The 26,214-nt window shown below is 40.8% G+C and overlaps 1 protein-coding gene across 7 annotated transcripts in view; it reads right to left on the minus strand.

The window, feature by feature from the left end:
- The window catches only part of GABA-B-R1 (gamma-aminobutyric acid type B receptor subunit 1), a 724,819-nt gene that overhangs the window by 231,986 nt on the left and 466,619 nt on the right, over positions 1 to 26,214 (minus strand). For all 7 annotated transcript variants that reach the window (XM_067765072.1, XM_067765071.1, XM_067765070.1 and 4 more), the window contains 2 exons: positions 24,929 to 25,063; positions 2,605 to 2,775 (listed from right to left, as the gene is read on the minus strand). In XM_067765072.1, the coding sequence (XP_067621173.1) occupies positions 2,605 to 2,775; positions 24,929 to 25,063 (306 nt within the window). The remainder of the gene's footprint in view (positions 1 to 2,604; positions 2,776 to 24,928; positions 25,064 to 26,214) is intronic.

A 26,214-nucleotide genomic window follows, 5' to 3' on the forward strand; every position in this document is an offset into this window, starting at 1 on the left:
GGGGCTGATAAATGTGTTCAGCACATTTTTTGAGAAAGCATGTGGGAACTAGGTCAGGACCGTATTTATAAGATTCCTTCAAAGACGTTAAATATTTAAAAACCTCTTCTGGATATATTGCTGGAATATTAATTGCTTTAAGTGCGCTAAGTTGATACGGGTATTCACTAGACAAAGAAATTAATTCAGCGGAATAGTTAGATATGAAAAATTTTGCAAAGAAGTTAGCAATATCTTGATCGTCGCTAGAGAAATCATCACGGTATTTCATACCAGAAGGAAACCCTTTAACCCTATATTTAGAGTTCACGAAATCGTAGAAAGCTTTCGGATTGTAAGTTATTTTCTTTTTCATTGCACAGAGATAGGTATTGTAACACCCTTTATTTAATTCAAAATATTTATGACGCAATATAGAGCACTTCAAGTAGTCGGAGTGTGAACCCGTCTTCTTGTACAGCTTGAAGGAACGCGATTTTTTGTTTTTTAAAGATTTCAGTTCTTTGGTGTATCATATTTGGACTAGTTCAGTGGAAACACGTTTACGCTGCGGTACATGTCTTTCCAGAATAGCGCGAATGATGGCATTGAAGTCAGAAACGTTTTTGTCAATATCTGCACCACATTTGGGCCAAACTACTGTAGATAAAATTTGGTTGAGTTTATTAAAATTTGCCTTCTCGAATTCGAATCTCAAACTAGAGTCGTTTTCTGTGGTAGAATATAAAGAAAAAAGCTTTGCGCCCTTTGCGTGAAAGAAACATAAAAAAAATCTTCGGAAAAAAAATTTTCTAAAATCAATACGAAGTTTGAGTGTCCTTAACTTACACCTTGTTTATTCAAAATCGACTGGCATGATTGGTTGGTCGCTGTGCTGGCTGTCCGAAGGGACCCGACCCAAATAGCGCCCTAGGCGCCATTCCTGGAACAAATTGTTCAGTCCACACAACAGCTCTCGTTAAATCCTGAATATCTTTCCTAGACATATTCAATAGAAACACTGTTCTTCCCTAGTAAGACTGTAGACAGGCCATGTTTTCTTGGTAATTTTTACAAGTGTCCGTATGGTACCAATTGCGAAAGTTGGTTTTCTAGATAGTTTGATAAGAATGTTACCCTTTATTGACGAAAGTGGAAGGTGCGCCGTTACTGACTCAGTGGTGTGTAACGCTACACCAGACATTGCCAGTTCATCCACAATTTCTTTGCCGTCAATGTTTGTGTGTCCAGATACCCAAGTAAGCATGATGGGCGTAAGGTTTTCTGCTTCCATCTTGTAGTTTTCGACGGCCTTAGAGAATATTTTTTGGCGAATCTAATGTTTGGAGCTCTGCTTGGCTGTTAGAGTATATGCGCATCTCACCGTCGCTTTCCCGATGCTCTAACAGACCCTCTCTGTTTGAAGATGCTAACCGAGTTTGAAAGACGGATAGAGGTTGCGATTTTTAGCTGTTTGTAGAAACCTCCCACTCTAAAACCGCAGACCGTTTTGGAACGGTCATTGTAGTTAGGTTACATCCACTTTGTAAACTTTGTCGGCTGACCAATCCGTTCTTTAGGGATACTTAACCTGGAAATTCTTGTCAAAGTTCAATGTAAGGAATTTGTAATCTGTTAATGTATCCACATTGGGGAGCACTCTTAGGATACTATATGGACATACAACTTTTCGTTCCAACTTTTAGACAACTTTATTTCAATGCGCGCGCTAGTTGCTGTCAGGTGTATGTGGAGGTTGTATAGCAACTGGTTAAGTATAGCCACTGGACTCGACTGTGCTTATTTTACCTCCGCACCTGCTACCCGCTGTCCACTGATGGTCGCACTTGAAAATTTCCATATATCAGTGGAGTGCAGAAGTAGTGTGGGTGCGAGTTGGAGTGGAACTGAGAGTTAGAGTGGGAGTAGTAGTCGGATTGGTATTTTAAGTGAGAGTGGGGATTGGAGTGGGAGCGAGTTTGCGTGAGAATAGGAGTGATTGTGGCAGTAAGAGCGGGAGTGGGAGTGAGAATTGTAGCGGGAGTGAGGGTTGTAGTGGGAGTGATAGTTGGAGTATGAGTGCTAGGTGAGATTGGGAATGGTAGCAGGAATTGGATTTTAAGTAGTGGGAGTGGGAGTGAGAGTAGGAGTTTGGTAAATGGATGAACAGGAATAAGCAGAAAAAAGGAGGGTATAGTAGAAGAGTATCATATAAAGGGAGAGGAGGAAGAGTGAGGCTCAATTTTTGAATGTAGAGAGACAAATTTTTGGGCAACACAAAGTCTGTCGATTATACTGGTACTTTTTATTTTACTACTCCCTAATAAATAAATGCATGTATGTAAGTTTGAGCGCAATTCTACAATTACGTTCGAAATAATTCTCCAGCATTTGTGCATGCTTTTGTGTTCTTCCATTATTGCTGCACCTATCTTAACCTGTTATTAATTCATTCTGTGGCTTTTTACTGCAATCACCTTTAGCATTTTAAGTACTTACTGCAATCACAAGTACAAGCACACATAAAAGGGACACTCATACAAACTCACTTAAACACAAAATAACAACACCCTCCAAAAGCTATAATTTGCGCTATAATACCAAATATTAAGACTTGCTACTCACCGATATGAAGACCTCCTCGGCCTGCTGTAATATGGCCACACGTGACCAACCGAATTTTTTCATTAATTTTATACGTGTCGGATTGTGTACCGTAGCGGAGGGATGTGTACGAAATAATGTTGGAAATCGACTGCGATCCGAAAGTGCTGGACTCGAGGCGCCGTAGCATAGCTAAAATTAGAAAAGAGCAAAGAACAAATATTTTAAGTGAGTATGTGAAATAGAAAGTTAGTTTTTAAGTTAAACGAAAGTATAAAGATAGTGAATAAAAATAAAATAAATGTTTCCGTGGAAAAAACGCGAAAATTGTTAGAATTTTTAAGTTTTTATACGCGCAGCATATAAGTTAATAAAATCTTTGTAATATTACATAGCATACGTTGTTGTTGTTTGTATGTACGTGGCTTTTAGTTGTTATTGTTGGTTGTTTTTTTTTTTTTTTTGTTTTTTGTGCTGCTTTTTTAGTTACATACTCTTTGTTCCTTCTTTTGTTGGCTTTGAAGTTCTTGTGGCTGCCCTTTTGCACTCGCAGTTACGTTCCCTTTTGTCCAGCAAACTCGTCTTTGTTGTGTGTTTTGTGGTCAAAGTGCAGCGAAAATAATTTCAAGTAATTAATTTCGTTAGATGGCAAGGGACACGTACATATGTTAGTGTATGTGTGTGTGTGTGCGAGACCCTTTGGGGTGCTGCACTGCGCATTTAAAGATTAATTATTTGTTCGCGAATTAGTAGGTAGTTAAAAGAACTGATTGATGATTACTTGTGTAAACTCGTCTGTTGACTTGAGCTCTTCTTTTCCAAATTATTGGCGAAGTTAAAACAGATGTGACCTAATAGAAAGACAAATAGCGATATGGAAAGGCGGAGAAAAACGGTTGATAAATAGATATATAAGTGCAAAGTAATATTTGCTTATTCTTCTGAAACTCTTTAAAGGGGTTAGGTGGATTTAGACAAAACAGTTTTTCGGGAGAGTAAAGTCTCCTCGGAGTTTGGAGCTCTGCATTAGCGGCGCTCGTATTCTCACTCCGACGGAGTGCCCTGCTAGAGCACCAATGCCCTTGTTTCTATAGCAGTTCTCACTGATAATTCCACCCTTGGGTGACATAAGGTCAACGGCCACAAGGCCAATTGACGTTATGTCCACTTTAAATGGTCATAAGATCAATTTGCCTTATAACCAATTCAAATGGCCATAAAGTCACTTGACTTCGTTTGAACTTATGACCATTTCGGAAAAAAACCATAACCATATACAGCAATTTGAAATCAGCACAAAATCTTCCGCAGCATGGGTTGAACATTTAATTGAATATGTTCTTAACGGCCCAGCTTTTAGTACGATTTTGCACTGTAAAGACACCAAAATTAGTTTGAAATAATAAATAAATAAAAAACATTCTCTTCACATGCGATTGATCAAAAATACAGCGAATACAATGAAACGCAGCTGTAGTTCTACAGTTTAGAGAACAATTGATCTTATGGCCACTTGATAAAAAAGATTTGACTTTTTGACCATTTAAGAAAATCAGTATGATAACAATATTGAAACGTTTGACATTGAAACCATTTGAAATTTGGCCTTGTGTTCATTTGAAGTTGTCATAAGGTTAATTGACGTGATAACCGTTGATCTTATATCACCGTTTCAAGTGCATTCCTAGCAACATTTTCAGTAGGAATTGCTCGGTATGCATTCCCACACGACAAGAATGCGAAAACAGGCTATATGCGGTTTATAGTGCCATTAACGTATATACCAATAGTTCTAACCTTGACGTGAAGATGGGGTATCCTTTCACCGGACTTCGGCTTTCTTTCGACTTGACAGATGCACTAACACACTTTTGAATATAAGTACCTTTTGAATATAAATCAAACTTCTTTCTATTCACTCAAAGAAAGAATATGTCAATACAGCCATAACAGCTTTGAATTAGGTTTTTGATAACTATCTCTCTCCAAGTGCCTTCCAAAAATAAGCTCTTTGATGGATCAGGCGCTTCGAGATATATGTATGTACATACCTGAGCATCTAATTTGGTGTTGAACGCGAACACAGAAAAGATGAATATGGTATTGTTTACTAAGAGGTAAAAGGTCTCAAATTGGACCAGGCCTAACCTAACAAAGGTCTTGCAAAAAATATCTACGAATCACTCTAGAGTAAGAGTAATTTGTTGTGAAAGCTCAAGATGGAGAAGAGAAGGCCTCGACGGCATTTTATGCAAGTAACAGAGTGCTGGGGTGTACGTGGCGTTTTCTCTCAATGGATATCTGCAGCGATTGTAAAGCCTGTCCTATACTATGGAGTCCTTGTTTGCGGGGCAGCCACTCAAAAAAGAACCTACCTCAAAAAATTAGAGGAGTTATGCAGGCTATTAATGCTTAGCATTACGGGAGCCCTGATACAACTATGGTTCCAAAGTAGTGGAAGGAGTAGGGTCTGCGGTATACTGTGCTGATCCGGATATAAACAGATCCATAAATCTTTTAAATCACTGCAGCGTTTTTCATGTGGAAGTAGTAGCTACCAAAGCAGTAGAAATACTGTACGAAAATAGCTTAAAATGCAGCCGCATCAACTCTTATACTGACAGCCAAACAGAAATTACGGCAATAATCATGAATAGCACAGCATCTAAAAGTGAGACAAAGTGTAAGCAATCCCTGGAAAGAATCGAGATAGGGAGAAGCATAATCTATATTGGGTCTAAGGGCATATGGGAATAGATAGGAATGAAAAGGCATATGAACTAGTAGTCTTCCCAATTAGATTGAACGAGATTTAGAGAAAGGGCGAGTTGCATATAATCAACCAAGCGGGAAAGGTGTGAACCCAAGTGCTGGGCTGTAACGTAAGGAAGATTATGTGTAGGTCTTACAATCCTAGATAAACAAAGTTACTCCTATCATTAAAAAAAGAGAACTGTAGACTCATGATGGATACTCTGACTGGACACTGCCTTCTGATGTCACATGCCTTTGAATTAGGCTGGGTCAGTGATAGCAGATGTAGAGATTGCTGACGGGAGGAGGAAACGATGGAGCACGTTTTGTGCTCATGCCCTGCGCTTGCCAGGCTGACTCCAGCTATTAGGAGTGATACAGCTGTCAGATCTAGAAGTTGTAAGTGGCATAGGCCCTAGAAAGCTTTATGTGTTTCGCAAGAGGACGAACTTATTTCATTAAGTGGGTCATGGTTTTTGAAAGGGGTTTTGGTCATTCAACAAATTTCTGGTACCACTACCGGCTTATTCAGTCTAGATCTTCACGGACCCACCAGTTAATTTTCATCATATTTCAATCCCGAAGCGAAGCTTCAAAATTTAGTTATTTAGTTGTATCTGTGTATGTACATAGTAAAAAAAGAGTTCGTGAATAATTTTTGTTACTTTTTCAACAAATATTAAGTTTCAATTAAAAACACTTGCGCTGTAATTAAATAAAGCTTTTACCATATTTTGCATTTTCATTTCATATTGCATGCTATCTGTTATTACTTTGATTTGTTGGATGCACTTGTGGGCTAATTAAGGCTAATTGAGGGGCATATGAGTAAGCTTCAATGTTTGAAAGCTTTAGTGTGTGTGTACAATTCTATATATGGGCGCTAACATCAGGGACAGAGTTGTCATAGTGAAAGGACCATGAAGTGGATAACAAATGACGGAATATGAATTATTTACGATTCATTTATGAAATGGACTAGCGTTAATGTGTTTGAGCTATGATTATTTGCTGAATTAAAAAGTGAAGTAATAATAAATAACATGAAGATAATGAAAATAGAGTTAAGTCGCTTAAGCAAAGCAGAGTAGCAGATTTTACGAAATCAAAATATGTAAACTTAGAGCTTATTCGATATTTTTAGTGAGTGAGCTCCAACTTATGGACAGAAGGGTTAAAAACAGCAGTAAAGCTTTAGTCGTCTTCTTGTATGAGATAGATCTTTTGACAAGTTAAGCCATACATATGTATAAGAAGTGCTGTGCCTACAAACATTAGTTGGATAGATGGACTATGGATACATTGTATCATGATATATCCATTGCCGAAAATTGTGTAAGCTAAATTATTCGTAAGGTGATGTTGGATGAGTTTATATCTTAATAAGCGGACCTGGCAGACATTGTTCCATCTTAACTTTTGTTTGCTTTTATCTCTTACTTCGACTCTCTCTACCCCCTAATCCAGGGTGTTATGCGGACCGTGCCTATTGGACGATTTGCAGCCAGGGGATAAATTCGGCTGTATTCGAACGGAGCCTTCCCGATACCGGGCCATCTCGGGAAGTATTTATGGCCTTACCGCAGTAAGGGGCGCTGCTGTGGCGGACGGTTCTTTCCCCGTATATAATACTGGACCGCTGAGCCCGCCTTGTCGGGCAGGTGGTCGTACGACCAAGATGAACAACTCATTACCTGAATGTAATAAGGAGGACGTAAAGAGGAGGACTGAGTCGCAATCCAAGGACGACAAATACGAATTAAGCGATGCGTCGGACTCGGGGAGCGAGAGTAGTGCTGATTCAATGAACTCCGTGTTGGAGAAGCACACAAATGAAAACGGAGTAGAAGAGTGGAGAAGGGTACGGAGCAGAGGAAGTAAAAGAGCTCTCTCGCAGTACCGTGCAGCACTAAGAATTGTACAACGCTTGGGAGCAGTGGTCGACCCAACAGAAGTGGAGATCGAGCGCTTGGAATGGGCCCATGAAGCGGTAGAAGTAGGTCGAAGGCAGTTCAAAAGGTTTGCTGCGAGAAACCCTCGGTTCTGCAACCGGTACGAGGAGGAAGAAGCGTCGAATGGCAGAATGAAGAGGCAACGTTCGGCAGAAGGCGACAGGCCTGCTTTCAAGAGGCAGAAAGGACCCAGTCCTAGAGCCGCGAGGCAGGGCAGTCGCATAGACAAGACAAGTAGGCCCAAAGCTGTAAGACAGATGGGTTCCAATAGCGAGGTAGCAACTACCTCGAAAGCTGCCAGTCAGAGGGAAGTTCCAACTACGGAAGTAGGAGATAAGCCAAAGGGAGATAACGCTAAGACTCCGGCTTTCTCGGAGGCGCTTAAGGGAGTTAACGCGAAGACTCCGGTGTTCTCGGAGGTTCTAAAGGGAGATAACACTAAGACTCCTGCTTTTCCCGAGAAGATGAGTGATGTGGCAAAGCAGTCACTGACTGTGGCGCTGGTTGATCGTAGCAGTCCGTTCGGACAAATGACTACTGAAAGGTGGAGATCTGTGGAAAGGGAGCTTATTAGCTTAGTGCTTAAGATGATGCGGGAACAACCAAGTAAGCCCCTTCCAACCTTTGATTCGGGGGGATGGTATAATGGTGTGAAGATGATAGCGTGCGACAACATCGCGAGCTTGCGGTGGCTGGAGGAAGTCGTTCCAAACCTCCAAAGGCAAGGCACGAACGCGCGGTTTGAGGTGGTGGATAAAGCGCAAATCCCCACGGTACCAAAAGTTAAGGTATGGATACCATGCGTGATGAAGTCGGAGGATACACTGCGACTTCTGCAGAATCAGAATCCGAACATACCGACACAGGATTGGAAGGTACTTACTGTATCTCGGCCTACCGAGGATGGTCAGTTCTACATCTTCCAAATAAACAAGCAGGCGGAGGATATTTTGTACACGCAGCTTGGCAAAATGTCCTTTGGCACTGGCAAAATTTACATGCGACTCAGGAAAAGAAGTCCCGAGGATAAAAATCCTAACACGCTGGAAGTGGGCGAAGTCGAAAAGGACCTCAGAAGCCTAAGGGAAAAAAGACAGGTGGAGGTCCCCGACGTCACAACGAACGTGCTAGAAGAGGACCAACCGCTAAATGGTGCTGTGACTCGCACAGAGGAACACACGGCACAACATTCACGAGGGGCTGAAGGGGGCCTCGAATACACTAAACTAAAAGGGCAAGAGGAGGACGACGACGTCAAGACGAAGGTGCTGGAGGGGGACAAACAGCCCAATGGTGCTGCGAGTCCTACAGATAAACCTCCAACACAGTAAAGTGGCGTCGAGCGAACTCCTCCTAACCCTTGAGGAGGGTTCGTTTGACGTGGCGCTGATCCAGGAGCCGTGGCTCTCATCGGGAGGAAAGGTTTCTGGACTTAGCGCGCGCGGGTTTGGCGTTTACTACGCACAAACGGAAGGACGGGTGCGAGCTGTAGTAATGGTAAGGAAACAGCTGCATTCATATATGCTGCCTAATTACACCACCGAGGATCTCGTAGCGGTGGCCGTTGAGCAAAAGAATAAGCAGGCATTTATCCTGGCGTCCTGCTACATGGCCCATGCTGCGGAGGTTCCACCGATGGAGTGCAAAAGGCTAGTACAGGAGGAAGGGCGCAAAGGGCGGTTGGTCATAGGCGCAGATGCAAATGCGCACCACAATGCGTGGGGAGGAGCAGATACGAACGAGAGAGGCGAATCTCTATTTTGTTACATCCTGCAAACCAATTTGCAGATAGCCAACAGGGGAAATGTTCCTACATACATTGGTCCAACATCCAGCAATGTTCTGGATATTACATTGAGCTCCGAGCGTGATATATCAAGGTATGATTGGATGGTTCTCGATAGACCATCGTTTTCCGACCATGCGTATATAAGCTTCAGCATCCCACTAAAGAGGGTAGAGAAGGGAGGAACCTTTAGAAACCCTAGGGCAACGAGTTGGACTAAATTCCAGAAACATGTAGAAACGAAACTGGGACAACCCAAAGAGGTTGCTAATGTAGAGGAACTGGAGGAGTCGAATGAATTCCTAACAAGGACGCTTATGACTGCGTATAACAAAGCTTGCCCTCTAAGAAGATTCAGAGGAAAAGCAAAGCCGCCATGGTGGAGCAATGAGCTGAGTCTTCTAAGAAGACAGGTAAAAGAAATGTTTAAACTCGCAAAGACCGCGGAAAGCGAAGCGTGTCGGGACGAGTACAGGGATCTACTGAGGATCTACAAGCGTGAAATTACCAGGGCGAAGAGAAACTCATGGAAAATTTCTGTACGGACATAGAGTGCTCCAGTGAAACAGCACGGTTGAAAAAAGTCCTAGCAAAGGGAAACATAGTCCAGGGACTAATAAAGAAAGAGAACGGGGAATGGTCACGTGATAGTGAGGAATCCCTTGAGGTGCTTCTCGATACACATTTCCCATCGGGAGACGGTTTAGAAGAACCAGCAGACATCACTCACACTTCGATCACGGAGCTAGTGGTGCCGGGCTTGGTGACCGATACCAAGATCGAGTGGGCAGTGAAGACGTTTTCTAAGTTTAAATCGCCGGGCCCAGATGGTATATTCCCGGCCATGCTACAATTCTCAAGCAGGGCGGTCGTGGAATGGCTTAAAATAATATTCGATGGGTGCATAAGACTGAATCATGTTCCGCACTCTTGGAGAACTGCTCGTGTAGCTTTTCTACCAAAGGCGGGGAAGATCGGTCACGTGTATCCCAAAGACTATAGACCCATTAGCTTAACATCATTTCTGCTCAAAACCTTTGAGAGGCTGATAGATGTGTACATAAAGTCCAACGTGGATGGAAAGCTGCTCTCCACAACACGGCATGCGTACACCAAAGGCAAGTCGGTAGACACCGCATTGCATAGGGTGGTAATAAGCATAGAGAAATCCCTGGAATATAAGGAGTATGCTCTAGGAGTATTCTTGGACATTGCCGGGGCTTTCAATAATGTTGCAAAATGGGCGATTATGGATGGTCTTAATTACATTAAAGTACATCCTGCCTTAATCAGATGGATCGGCTGCATGTTAAATTGCAGAAAGATTACATCACAATGGGGATTGTACGAGGCCACGAAATCAGTGGACAGGGGCACGCCGCAGGGAGGGGTGCTATCACCTCTGCTGTGGACACTGGTCATCAACCAACTGCTCAGGCAATTCGATGAGGGACCCGCAAAACTTACGGCTTACGCAGATGACGTTGCAATTGTCATAAGTGGAAAATGCCTTCCAACGATTAGTTCTTTGATGGATCGGGCGCTTCGGGATATTCATACCTGGGCATCTAATGTCGGGCTGAAAGTCAATGCGGAGAAGACGGATATGGTCTTGTTTACAAAGAGGTACAAGGTCCCAAATTGGACCAGGCCTAAGTTAGGAGCGGTGACCTTACAGGAGAAACCTTGCACAAAATATCTAGGAATCATCCTAGACAGTAAGCTGTTATGGAAGCTCAACGTGGAGGAGAGGGTCAAGAAGGCCTCAACGGCACTCTATGCATGTAAAAGAATGCTGGGGTGTACGTGGGGCCTATCGCCCTCTCTTTCTCATTGGGTTTTTACAGCAATTGTAAGCCCTATTCTATACTATGGAGTTCTTGTTTGGTGGAAAGCCACACAAAAAACAACATACCTCAAAAAATTAGAGGGGGTATGCAGACTATCGATGCTTTGCATTACGGGAGCCCTGAAAACAACCCCGACGGCTGCATTGTATGCCATTCTGCACATTCCACCTGTAGACCTGGTAGCAAAGAACAAAGCATTAACGACCGCAACCAGGCTCGGTGCTTCGGGGCAGCTTGAGCGCCGACCATATGGCCATAGTAGTATAGCGTCCTCAGTCACAAGACGAACAGACTACATGATTCCCTACCTGCACTTTGAGGGAGATCTTAAGGCCACAATAGAGGTGGACGGTTGGCGCAAGGGTGCGCAAATGGCGGACGAGGCGATACATGTGTACACCGATGGTTCCAAAATAGTGGAAGGAGTAGGGTCTGCGGTATACTGCGCTGATCCGGAATTAAGCAGATCCTACAGGCTGCCGGATTACTGTAGCGTTTTCCAAGCGGAAATATTAGCCGTAACCAAAGCAGTAGAAACCCTGGAAGAGAATAGCTTAAGCTGCAACCGTGTTAACTTTTATATTGACAGTCAAGCAGCAATTAAGGCAATAATCTCGCATAGCACAGCATCTAAATGCGTGTTAGAGTGTAAGCAGTCTCTGGAGAGAATCGGGACAGGGAGAAGCATACATCTATATTGGGTCCCAGGGCATATGGGAATAGATGGGAATGAAAAAGCGGACGAATTAGCTAAAAAGGGCGCATCCCTTGAAGCTTGCTCCGTAGACGTCCCAATTAGATTGGGCGAGATTAAGCGAAGGCGAGAGGTGCACATGATCGACCAAGCAGAAAAGGCGTGGGTTCAAGCGCGGGGCTGTAAAGTGTCGAAGATTATGTGTAGGTCTTACAACCTTAGACTAACACAGTTTCTTCTATCATTAAAAAGAGAGGACTGTAGACTCATGACGGGTATTCTGACTGGACACTGCCTTCTGGCGTCACATGCCTTTAAATTAGGCTTGGTCAGTGATAGCAGGTGTAGGAAGTGCGGGTTGGAGGAGGAAACGATCGAGCACGTTCTGTGCTCGTGCCCTGCACTTGCCAGGCTAAGACTCCAGCTATTAGGAGTGATACAGCTGTCAGATCTAGAAGCAGCAAGTGGCTTAAGTCCTAGGAAGCTTCTAGTATTTGCCAAGAGGACGGAGTTATTTTATAACATAGGTCCTGGTTTTTGATAGGGTTTTTCAGTTTGGTCGTTAAAACAAACTTCTGGTAACACTACGGACTCAATCAGTCTATGTGAGGTCCTCATGGACCGGCCAGTTCAACCTACCTACCTCTCTACCTTACCCTCTTTCACGCTGCCTATACTGCCTTCGCGTGCTTGAATGTTTGGTTCAAAGCGAACAAACATACCAAGTGCTTCTTATCAATGTTCTTTTAGTTTTAACAATGTTGGTTATATTCGAAAGAAATCAACTATTTTTACGGGGAGCGAACGCGAATAGCGTCAGCTTTAATTCCAGTTCGCTGAGTATGGCGATCAGTGCGCACAAATTTGGTGTTTACTACACGAATTGACAAGATGGATGTGAGCTACAAACATGGTAAGGAAATAGCTCCGCTCATATATGCTGCTTAATTACACTACCGAGGACCTCGCAGCGAATGCTGTTTATTTAACAGGTGAAGCTCCGGCGACCCCAAGTTTCTTATGGATCTAGGAGGTAGGAGGGCGTTATGGCCTAGAAGGTTTCATGTTGTCATAGCAAATCGTTCCCCAGATGGTCGGTCTAGTACCTTGATGGTGCTTGTTGCCGGAACGTACCGGATCCGCATCCGGCAAAGGACCATCAACAACGAAAACACCCCCACGGCCTTCGGGGAGTGTCCTTATCGATACAACAACAACAACAAAAGGAATACCATAACTTCCTATCATCAACGCTTATGCCTGCCTATAAGGGAGCTTGTCTCCTAAGAAGATTCAGAGGAAAAGCAAAGCCGCCATGGTGGAGTAAAATGCTGAGTCTTCTTAGAGGACAAGTGAAAGCAATGTTTGAGCTAGTAAAGATCGCGGAAAGCGAAGCATCCAACTATTAGGCCGTAAGATATTGGACACAAGGAACATGGTCCTTGGTATCTAATGGGACGCAAACCTTGAGCAATGTCAGTGAGACGAAAGCAAGTTACGCACAACATCTTAGCCAGTTGCTTTATTCATCTGGTAAAGCAATTGCCGCTGACGGAAAATGCCGAACATCAGAAAAGATTGTAGAAAAACGTTAAGGGTTATTAGCCAGAAAACCTGAAAACATTGTCGCCTCGAAAATGTGGAGCAACAAAGGGATATACCTAAACCACCATTCCTCCTTAGCTCTCAATGATGTACGCAGATGAAGATTGGCTAGCACTAGCGCAAATAAATACTTTCGCTATCTGCGGAACTTAATGATACTTGAGGTAGGCCCTCGAAACTCGTGTGCCTTCCAAAGCACATGCCGCTCCCATTTTGCACGCGGAAGCGTTCCATTTAGGGCTCCCCGGCACACGATATAAAGCAGGAATGGCACCTAACTCTAAGGGGCAATAGAGGTGAACATGAAAATACCTCCGTTTAATATGCAAAACTGTTCTGGGGCTAGATAAGAACCTACTAAAATCATTGCGGGGTCATTTTCATAATTAATTCGGAAAATTGGGAAGTTTTTCGGTACCATTTAAGGAACTGCTCGAAATCACGAGTTCATTTCGGTAGCATTATTGGCATCGCTTCTGAAAATAAGCGCTTTACAAACGAAAACATTGGCCCAGAAATGTAGCCGGATTTGAAATCAAATATTTAGCAATTTCCTTCAATTTATATGATAAGGGTCTATATATTAGACTGGGTCGATTTATTAACCGATATCGCGCCTCCGATTTTTCGATAGGATTTGGGCTCAGGGAAAAAAGTTCAACTACGCATACCCAAAAAAATAATTTTGCGAGCCTGCGAAATTTCATTTACTAAAAAAATTTTCATTTGATTTTAAAATTTTCATGTATACCCTGTCCGACCCAAAAATATTTATTTTTTTTTTTTCAAAAAACTGTTAGCGACAACGTTTTTAGCGGAGATTTTTGGGTCGGACAGGGTATACATATGACAATTTTTTTTAGTAGGTCATGAAAAAAACCTTAAAAATCAAAGTCGAGAAAAAGTGAAAAAAATGAAATTTCGCAGGCTCGAAAATTATTTTTTTGAGTATGCGTAGTCGAACTTTTTCTTCCTGAGCCCAAATCCTATCGAAAAATCGATGGCGCGATATCGGTTAACTTTCGTCCATACAAATCGACCCACCCTACTATATATACTTCAAAAAATAGCCTTGAAACGGTTCTGAAGTCTTAATGGAATGAACCGGACATGTTAATCCGAATTTGTGCCGAACTGATCCCGAAAATATTTTGAAAATTGGATTTTTCACGAAAATAAATTTTAAATAATCCAGCAACGATCGCGAAAAGAGCCTCAACATGGTCGAAAATGTACATGATTTGGATCCGAAGCATAACCCAAAGTCCTCCAAAATGAAACCATAAAAAATGATTGACATGATAAACTTCCGTGAAGACTAAGGCAGAGCTTCCCATCAGACTGGAGCCGTGCTACTTTAAATTATTGCTACAAACTGGTCTAAAAGTGGTATGCCGACTCTGAGTGGCATCTGCCGTTCATGGCCAAAATACTATCGGATTGTTTTTCAAAGCACTGCCGGGGCACGACTCCGCTTGTAACAAATAGAAAAACGAGTTTATAAAATTTTTAATTTTGCTTTTATTGGTACCTAAACCCTTTGGCATGGTAGGCGAGCATGCAGTCCCTAAAAACTATTAATTTGGCCCACCATTGGTCTCGAACTGGATTTTATACTCCAGTTAGAGGGCCTCGATCATAATTGAAATGGCGTACAACGGTGGGAGAGAGGCACTGTAAATACAACGACAATAAGTAAATATTCGCGTCTGCCCTACAACCACTTTAGGTATAATTCATGTTGCTTTAATGTGCAGTTTTCATTACTGTCATGTCAAGTACTCCCTGCAGTTACTTCTCGAAGTAGATCATTCTTGTGTGAACCTTGATTAATAATAAGTTTGAGACTCGCACTAAACTAAGCACCATATAAGGCCTGGAGTCAGTGAAGCCAGTTTTGAGTATACCTAAAGCTCTTCAAGACTTTTTATGATCATATTAAACAACTTGTTTTCATTATCTCAAACGTCTTCCTATTTTAAATATATGTATCTCTCATTCAATATTTACAACCCTACTTCCAAATCGCAGCTCATTTCAACACCAATGAAGCATCAAAGTCAATTGTGAAGTGTCAAAAGGGAATTGACCAGAAGTAAGCAGAAAAGTAAAGCACAAAGCATTTAATTCTTTGCTTCGATGATTATTGAGACATCTAACGAAAGTGCAACAAAATTAGTCAAAAAACGAAATGAAATAAGACAACATGGAACAAAGTACTTTTTACCAATACATGCACACTCAAACTGCATAAGCTAGATCAATGACCATTGGCTCAAATATAATGCCTTCTTATTTACAGCACACTCATACATACATTTAAAATAAACTGTTGTTGTTCAACAAATATGCGCGTGAATGTTTACTTATATGTATGTACATGTGTGTGTACAAATGTGTGCACTGACTGCAACGGAGTCATTGAGTCATCTCCGAAAGTCAACGACGGGCTACTCTGTTCGTTGGTCCATTAAACTGCACTGCCGGACAATGAGCGACAAACAAGTTTATTGGTATTGTAAGAGAGATGTGTGTATGTGTCAGAATGTACATAAATGTGAATATGTTTGTGATACATGAACAGCGTTCCTTTGAAAATACATACATGCATACGTACAAGCGTAAGCGCTTGCTCAGGCGCAACAAGCAATAAAATCAAACAAAATACTGGAATGAAACAAGAAAGTTAAAAGTGATACAAGAAACCTTAATACAAAAGCAAATTGTCAGTACTGAGCAAATGAATTGAGATATTTGTTCGAGGAGAAAAGAAAAAACTCAGGTAGGTACATAGGTACAAATGGCTGCCTTTTTTGTTTAAGTGTCTGTGTGTGTATATGTGCGTATCTTCCTTTCAATTTTCCATTTTGCTGGCTAAACAATTTCCTGGCTAAATAATATGCACAAAAGAAAGTATTTTGATACAATTCATACACAACCAATCTGAGAGAGTTCAAGGAAAGTAAAAGTGCTCAAAGCATTCCTGGACACGTTGCCAAACTTGTCCAAACAAAATAGTTACTGCTAATTGTATTTGACTCAATATGAACTCTGACTCATTAAGTTTACAGTGCACTAGTCATTGGAGAATAGATATGCATTTTTCACATCCTTCAAATATTTTTACATAAATGAAAGTTTGCTAGGGTCTTTACATAGTTTATAGTTCCATGTATTTAGAGATAAATAAAGTAAGGATGAGCCCATTTAGCGTGCCTATTTTTTCGGTGATGAGATTGACTGTAGGCATACTTATCGCATATCTCACTCCACACATATACAAAGTTAAATGGTATACCCATACATCAGGGCATAATAGCTGCTAGTGTCAGAGATTCTACGCAAATTGTTATGACGACCATGACTTGCAATGTTTCGCCTATGAAATTGTTGCGCGAATATGAGACTTGCTACTTCAGTAGTGCTAGGAGCATTGCAACAGCCACAATGTTGGTCAACTGGCCCCTTATCGGCTGAGATAACATCACTGAAACCTGATCACAAGTTTCTCATAGAATTATGTAGTGGAGCGGTATGGCCTAGCAGGTTCAATGTGGTCGTATTAAATAGCTGCCGAGATGGTCTAGATGGTGCTTGTTACCAGAACGTACCGGATCCATATACGGCAAAATGACCATCAACATTGATAACACTATACAAAATGTTCGAAAAGTGTGTTTATCGCTACGACAGCAAAAACATCTACTTCAGTCTTTTTAGTTACTAAAGAGCGTTCCGGGTCTAAGCTAAGAGGGATAATCCATAGGAAGAAGCATAACATTAAGTATCTACAAGTATATCTCCTCAGACATCGAATGGTCTAAAGAAACATTAAGTCCCAGTTGTTTGAGATGCGTTTTTTTCCTTAGAAGATAATGAAAAAGAGACGATAGACTTGTAAAGCAGCCACAGTAATGCAACGTAGGCTTGTTTATACCAGGTTTGTGAAAATCAAATTCAACTAAGAAAGCTTGGATTGTTGCCATGGTATTACCCACTCAAGGCAAATGCCTCAAAAAATTGTTGAAAAAATTTACTTTTATATGCCGCATCATCGAATTTTATGCGTGTTAAATTTTCTACCTGATTTATTGAAAGGCGTTTGTATGTTTGTAAATTCTAGAAATTGTTTTCTTAACTGTTCAAAATAACAGATGTTGGCAATTTTATTTACCAATTTACACAGTTGTTTCTCTTCTCAATTACGGAATGACACTCATTCGTTTGATGTTTACGCTTTGGTTCCTTCTTTCTTTCTTTCTTATAGAGTTAATGTGTAAGGACTTAAATTTAAGGCCGGACTTAAACTTGGTATCAAGAAAATGAAAAATAATTATAGTGTGCTCAGCAGTACAAAGAAAGTTTACCATCGATTAGCCGCTCACGAAACAGCCACTAATGATATAAATCTTGGCGTTAACGATGTATCCGAGAAGTTGATCACTCATATATGTGAACGTTATGGTGTCAATAAGAGAAAGGAAACAAGCCCACCCTCAAAAAAGTGATGGTGCGAGTTCGTGGATCATCATGTTTGTGCTTAAAGTAATAGTGCTCGAAAGCTCTAAAAAACACGGCAGCTGAAGGAAGGTATCAAGATTGCTATAAGCTTAGGTTTGGTTGAGGGCGCCCCTTAAACACCGTTTGCCGTACAATGCTATTTACTATTTGGCTTTACAATTGCAGAGTCTATAAGGTGTTTAGTATCTAAATTATTCGCCCTTGTCGTACCCCATGCAACAAAAACAATTGGGGTTACCCACAACACTAGGGCCCACCTCATTAACTGTCATAGGAGAGGTTGTCAACACTTTAATCTGCACGGTGAGATGGGTCTAAGAAAACTTTTTTTGTTGTTGTAGCAGTACTTTGCCCCATCCAATAGGCTCGACCTATCACAAATTATCATCAATATCTTCTAACGGGAGTCCAAGGAAACTTGCAGTTTCAACCAGGGTGGACCATAGTGAGAGGGGTGTTAGAGGCGTTGGTGCCACATTACGATTGAAGAGATTGTTGGTGTCATATGGGGACACGTTGCCAGCGGGACATACACTTTGTATGACGGGGTTGATTTCGGATAGGTAAGAGTGCGTAATACCACCGACGTGGATGTCCAATATGCTCGACATTTTCCGTGCCCATGTTGTAAATAAGATCGTCGATGATTTGGTCGGTGACAATATCAGGTTTCGCGAGGAGAAAAAAATGGCCTAGGGAAACTCAAATGGTTTCTTAATATTGACGGGCGAGTTTATGCACGTTTCGCCTAAGGTCGGATGCGCAGTTTTGTAGCCCAGCGCTGTAATGGATTGACAGAATAAATGTTCAATTTTTAACCATTTGACGTCACGTATAGAAATTTGTCCAATACATTCTTGAAAGTTGTCATCCGCTTGGAGACCGCTTGCGGCGGTCGGGCAATCAAAACTTCTTGCTGATTATTGTGTTCAAGTCACATTTTTGACAATTTTTTCCGAGGGCTGTTTGCGACTTTCTTCGATATAAAAAAGGGTCACACTTTGTGTGAAAGAAAGTCTAGGTCTTGCTACCACCGTCTTTCTGTTGGCCACTCTCTGCCAAATACAAATTTTCGAGAATTTTCGAAAAATGTTTCCGACTTTTTTCGAAAATGATTTTGAGATTGGATTTCCGACTTTTTTCGAAAACGATTTTGAGATTTGATTGCAAAGTTTCAGTTACAAAAGTCATTGAAACTTTCCTTAAATGATTGAAAACAAAAAAAAAGATGATAAACAAATTTTAAGAACTACCTTTATATAAATAGACCAAAAAATTGAGGGCAATTTTTCCTTTAATACAGACATAATCTTGTTGAATTTTGACTAAAAAACTTTAAAAATAGCTCTTGTAAAATAACGGATTTAAAATTATAAAGGTAGAGCGCAATCTTTCAATTTCAGGCAAACCATCTACTTTGGATTACCAAAATGATTATTTAAAATTTAAGCACGCGCTCTACCTTTATAATTTGAAATCCGTTATTTTACAAGAGCTATTTTTAAAGTTTTTTAGTCAAAATTCAAAAAGATTATGTCTGTATTAAAGGAAAAATTGCCTTCTATTTTTGGTCCATTTATATAAAGGTAGTCCTTAAAATTTTTTTATCATCTTTTTATTTTCACTTTTTTAGTGCTGCCTATAAAAAGGCATTTGGAATTTTGGGTTCTGACTTACGGCCGAAGTTTCAAGTCTCTAGCTCACCGGGAAGTTATGTAAAAATCGATTGCAAGATTCCCCTGGTTTTTCAGGTATTTGTAGTTATCTCAATTAGCTTGTCACCTAGCGGATCTTTGTTTTCTATAGTTTGTATTGTCACCAAGCCTCGAACTGCGTGCCAAGTTTCAAGTCTCTAGGTCACCGGGAAGTTAGTTAAAAAGGGATTGAAGGATTCCCAAATCAAAATTAATTTTCTTAATATCTCGATTCATGCGCCACCTAGCGAAAATTTTTTGATCAAATATTGCATTCCCACCGGGTTCTGACTCACGGCCCAAGTTTCAGGTCTCTAGATCACCGGGAAGTTACTCAAAAATCGATCGCAAAATTCCCCTCGTTTTTCAGGTATTTGTAGTTATATCAATTAGCACGCCACCTAGCGGAACTTTGTTTTCTATGGATTGTACTGTCACCAAGCTTCGGACTGTGTGCCAAGTTTCAAGTCTCTAGGTTACCGGGAAGTCAGTTAAAAATGGATTGAAATATTCCCAAATCAAAATTAATTTTCTTAATATCTCGATCCGTGCGCCGACTAGCGAAACTTGTTTTTATCAAATATTGCATTGTCACCGAGTTCTGACTCACGGCCCAAGTTTCAAGTCTCTAGCTCATCTGGAAGTTACTTAAAAATCGATCGCAAAATTCCCTGCGTTTTTTCAGGGATTTTCGTTTATCTCGATTCGCCTGCCACCTGGCGGCATTTTGTTTTCCACGAATTGTTGTGCCATCGACTCGCAAACTATGTAAGATTCCCCCCGTTTTTAAAGGGTTTTCAAGGATTTATAGTTATCTCACTTAGCACGCCACCTAGTGGAACTTTGTTTTCTGTAAATTATATTGCCACTAATCTTAGAACTGTGTGCCAAGTTTCAAGTCTCTAGGTCACCGCGAAGTTAGTAAAAATGGATTGAAAGATTCCCAAATCAAAATTAATTTTCTTAATATCTCGATCCATGCGCCACCTAGCGAAATTTTTTTAATCAAATATTGCATTGTCACCGGTTTCTGACTCACGGCCCTAGTTTCAGGTCTCTAGCTCACCGGGAAGTTACTTAAAAATCGATCGCAAGACTCCCTGCGTTTTTTCAGAGATTTTCAGGGATTTTCGTTTATCTCGATTCGTCTTCCACCTAGCGGCATTTTATTTTCCACGAATTGTAGTGCCGTCGACTCGCAAACTATGTGCTAAGTTTCAAGTCTCTGGATCACCGAGAAGTTAGTTAAAAGTCGATCGCAAAATTTCCATTTTAAAATAAATTTTCTGTATATCTCGATCAGTGCGTCACCTAGTCGATTTTTTTTTTCACTTGCATTGTAATGTCTCCCAGGTCTGAACTATGCTCTAAGTATCAAGTGTCTAGCTCAACGGGAGTTTACCGAAAAAGACTTTTCCGTGGGTCAAAAATCGTATGGAAATGAGGAGACAAAAATGAAAGCGACTTAACATAAAGGTATAAAGTATAAAAAAGAAGAATTCAGTTGGCAAATGAGGAAGGAGGAGTGGAGGAAGGTCTAATCCAGCTTTAGGAAAAAAATTGTCAAAAAGCAATGCGAGTTTTCAGAGACCTAACGCTAGTAGAACCATTAGGACGATTTTCCGTCATCCCTTGTTAAGTTTACTATGGAAGCAAGCTAATCTCTGCGTTGTGCCATCTTCGGTGCCCGTTTTCGTTTTCGGAAAATCAACAAAACAAAATAAATATAAAAGCAGTACTGTGTTAGACTAAAATTCAGTAGGTTTTAAAACTGTATACTCACAAAAATTCAGAGAAGTGCGTAGGAAAATTAGAGATTTTCGTAAAATCTATTGAATTTTCAATTTTTTTTTTTTGAAAACATATTTGATTTTGGTTTGCATAGTTTCATTTACAAAAATAATTTAATTATTTCTTTAAAATGATGAAAATTATATAAAGAAGAGCTCAATTTCCGAATTTTCAACAAATTTGCCACCGCCGTATTGCTGTTGGCAACTATCTGCCAAATAAAAAATTTCGAGAGTTTTGGTGAAAATTTTGTCGAATATTTTCGAAAACGCTTTTGACATTTGGTTGTATAGTTTCAGTTACAAAACTCATACAAATTTGCTTAAATTATTGAAAATAAAAAGAGATGATTTAAGGTGACAAAATTTTACAAAAATTGCCTCTGCTATTTTTTTGTTCGCTGCTGTATATAATAACGCTTACGTTAAGCTAAAAAAATAAAAAAAAATTGTTTTCAAAAATTTTCTTTTCTATTCGCTGCTTTCATCCAGGAGTGTGATTTATGTTCGCACTACCTTTATATGCATGCACGTTTTTAAAAAAAGCTTCCTCTTTTTCCGAATTTTGGTCATCAAAGCGCCTTAGATACATTCAATGACCGCAATTTTTCCTAACGAAGAAACTCAGAATAATATCTACTCACAATAATATTATGGCTTTGAAGAATGATGAATGAGCTCTTTAGGTCAATTTTTTGTACGTACTTTTTTAAGGTAATTGATTTCCGCAAGTAAATGAATAGCTTTCGTAAAGTTTGAAAGAAGTGAGCTTTTCTATACAATATTTTTTTAAATTTTTTTCGGCCTTGCAGAGTTCTGCTTGAATGGCACGAAAAAAATCAAAAAATTTAATTGAAACGAAACAGCTGTTGACTTTGATTCGTAGCGATTTTGCAGTGCAATCACTTTTGTGAATTGCGCTTTTGCTAGCGTTTTCAACTTTAATAACTTGGGAGATGGAAAACCTCTTTGGCTAAAAGACATCACAAGCCGGATGTTATATTTCTTTTTATACATTTGTTTGTGTGTTTGTATGTATGCATTGCTGATATCTCTGTAAAGTTGTTTGTCGTTTGTTGTTGCTTGTTTGTTTGCTTGCGTTTCCGTATTTCATTGGCCATATTGGTTTTTAATTAACTGCGAGATGGACGTGTCCCAAATAGCTGCGTTCAGGTCATGTATGTATGAACATACACACAAATATGTAGCCATTAATTTTTAAAACAAACTCAGCAACAGATAAACAATATAAAACACAAATAATAAAAACAATAATAACAATGCAATTTTGCATCATCAATCTTCTTCAATGACATTTGCCAGGCGGCAATCAATCGTGTTGTGTTTGGTATGTGTGTGTGATGTATCTATGTACATATGTATGTGTGAATGCTTAACCTGCCTGTATGTGATTGCAATGTCTTGCTGGTAACGGTAATTGCAAGCAATTATTTGTTATAGCTGGAGGTTTATATACTACATACACATACATATACATTCACATGCTTAAATAATCCTGCAAAAATCGTGCCATTATCCCTAAAGAGAATGGTCTCCGATTGATTTCTTTTGTCTACATTTGGGCATAAATGATCCTCTTTGCAGGTGATTGAATCGAATTATTTAAGAAAAATGCGTAGCCCTATACCGAACCTAAATTACTAGGACTTAACAACTACACCGCAGGAGGGAGGGATGTGCTATCGCCTCTGCTGTGGACGCTGGTTATCAACCAACAGCACCGGCGATTCGATGAGGGACCCGTAAAACTTACGGCTTACGCAGGAGACGTTGCAATTGTCATAAGTGGAAAGTGCCTTCCAACGCTTAGCTCTTTGATAGATCGGGCGATTCGGGATATTCACACCTGGGCATGGAAGCTCAACGTGGGGGAGAGGTTTAAGAAGGCTTCAACGGAACTTTATTCATGTAAAAGAATACTGGTGTGTACGTGGGGCTTGTTGCCCTCTCTTTCTCATTGGGTTTTTACAGCAATTGTAAGCCCTAGTCTATACTATGGAGTTCTTGTTTGGTGGAAAGCCACACAAAAAACAACCTGCCTCAAAAAATTAGAGAGGGTATGCAGACTATCAATGCTTAGCATTACAGGAGCCCTGAAAACAACCCAGACGGCTGTACTGTATGCCATTCTGCACACTCCACCTGTACACATGATTGCAAAGAAAATAGCGTTAACAACTGCAACCAGGTTCAATGCCTCGGGGCAGCTTGAGCACTGACCATACGGCCATAGTAGTATAGCGTCATCAATTACAAGACGAACAGACTACCTGATTCCCTATCTGCGCTTCGAGGGAGATCTTAAGGCCACAATAGAGGTGGACAATTAGCGCAAGGGAGCTCAAATGGCGGAAGAAGCGTTACATGTGTACACAGATGGTTCCAAAGTAGTGAAAGGAGTAGGGTCTGCGGTGTACTTAGCTGATCCGAAAATCAACAGACCCTACAGGCTGCCGAATTACTGTAGCGTTTTCCAAGCGGAAATATTAGCCGTAACCAAAGCAGTAGAAACCCTGGAAGAGAATAGCTTAAGCTGCAACAGTGTTAACTTTTATATTGACAGTCAAGCAGCAATTAAGGTAATAATCTCGTATTGCACAGCATCTAAATGCATGTTAGAGTGTAAGCAGGCTCTGGAGTGAACCGGGACAGAGAAAGATGGGAATGAAGAAGCGGATGAATTAGCTAAAAAGGGCGCATCACTTGAAGCTTGCTCCATTAACGGCCCAATTAGACTGGTCGAGATAAACAAAGGCAAGAGGTGCACATGATCGACCAAGCGAGAAAGGTGTGGGTTCAAGCGCAGGGCTGTAAAGTGTTGAAGATTATGTGTAGGTCTTACAACTTTAGACTAACTAAGTTGCTTCTATCATTAAAAAGAGAGGACTGTAGACTCATGACGGGTATTCTGACTGGACACTGCTTTCTGGCGTCACATGCCTTTATATTACGCTTATTCAGTGATAGCAGATGTAGGAAGTGCGGGTTGGAGGAGGAAACGATCGAGCACGTTCTGTGCTCATGCCCTGGACTTGCCAGGCTAAGACTACAGCTATTAGGAGTGTTTCAGCTGTCAGATCTAGAAGCAGCAAGTGGCTTAAGTCCTAGGAAGCTTCTAGTATTTGCCAAGAGGATGTAGTTATTTTATAACATAGGTCCAAGTTTATGATAGGCTTTTTCAGTTTGGTCGTTGAAAAAACTTCTGGTAACACTACGGACTCAATCAGTGTATGTTAGGTCCCCATGGACCGGCCAGTTCAACCTAACCTAACCTAACGACTACGCCGGAGTTATGGTTAAATTTTCGGAAACAATTTTTTATTTCATTTTGAAAAGCTGGCGAATAACATACATCAAATAGATTTTGTGGCTTGGCAAACCCTTCTATTGTGTCTCTGCCATGAAAAATGCGGCTGGGCCCAATTTGAGCTCTTATAGAACCGAAAAGGGACTGGTCTTCGTGTGTTCCCATATGGGTACAAAGTGGATTGGTCCTATCGATCCCTTTCAGTTCAACTCATACAAATAGATCAGAACTGGCATTGGTCGCATACTCCTTTGCGACTTATTCCGGATTCATCCCTAGACTAATCGCATTTTTTGCAGGGAAGCTTTTTTAATTTTATAATGAAATAATACTCATATATGTGTGTGTGTATATTTCAATTTTATACTTACCACTATTAAATTCCACATTTTCGCCGCCTCAGCAACGGTGGTACAAACGGTGCTGCAGCCAGCTAGTAACATTAATTTTTGTGGTTTATTGTAGAGTAGATTATACATTACGCTCGCACCCAGACCTGGTTCGCACTGCAAAGATAAAATTGGAGTGAAAAATTAAATAAATTATAGAAATTGCTATTAGGAGATTATGTTATTATTTTTAATTGTTGATTTAGTGTAATTAATGGGAAAAATGTTTGCTTTTCATCAGCAAATTAACATTTGAAAATATTGATATAAAATAGAATCCGCTAGAATATAGTGTGGCATTGAATGTCACTCTGAATATACATACATCCAGTAGATATTGCGTGAGAGGCGGCCGCGGCCTGGTCGTTGGTAAAGCTTCGTGATATGGGTTATGGACTGTCTGACTTCGGACCGTCTAACCTTCGTTCGACTTTATCCCTGACAGGATGGACTATTGTGTGCCGATAACTGCTGCCTGTGCAACCTTCACTCCAGCCATTACCGAAAGGAGAAATAGGGAAGAGGACTCATCTGCGGCAGGGGACCAGTTAACTTGTTCGCTGATCGGTTTAAGCGGCTCGGGCAGGTTGTTGGGAAGGTTTTTTGTCAAAAGCTAAATGTAAGCCGCAAGTTTAAGTTGGCTGATCACGGCAGCGTTTTCCAAGCGTAAGTTGCTCCGATGAAGGATGCGGGGATGAAATCTATCCAGTGCTACTACGGTTGGGCAACTTACTATCTAAGCGGCTATCAAGATCTTGAGTTTAACTACAGTACGATTGAGGGTGCTCTGGGAGTGCCTAACCTCGCTTGCGATTGTATCAAACTATTTTAAGATTAAGATTATCTGGGTCACAGGACATAGTGATATCCTGGGATGTCTTAGCCCGCATCGGTACAATTCGACAGGATGAATTGATATTGAGATTGTGCTGGCCACCTGTGGTCTGCTCCTGCATAGATTGGCCCGGAGGCAGCTCATCAAGAGTTGGGCGGTCACCATCTATTGCGGGGTAGCAAGATCCTTTTGGCAAGAAGTGGATGGCAGAGGTTTTTCAATGATTGGGTTTACTAAGAATCATCAATGTGCTGCATGGCAATATACTGGAAACCCGACCCTTCTAAAACTGTATGGAGGGCTATGAGTTGGAACCATCGAGTTACTTAATGTCTGATTGCCCAGCTTTTGCCAGAACTAGGCAAGTGTGGGGTCGGTCCCATCAGAAACTGTATCGCTGCTACGCAAAGATTCTCTAGGTTTCTATGGCTAC

The sequence above is a fragment of the Eurosta solidaginis genome, chromosome 2, assembly GCF_040869045.1.
Source record: "Eurosta solidaginis isolate ZX-2024a chromosome 2, ASM4086904v1, whole genome shotgun sequence".
Lineage (NCBI taxonomy): Eukaryota > Metazoa > Arthropoda > Insecta > Diptera > Tephritidae > Eurosta > Eurosta solidaginis.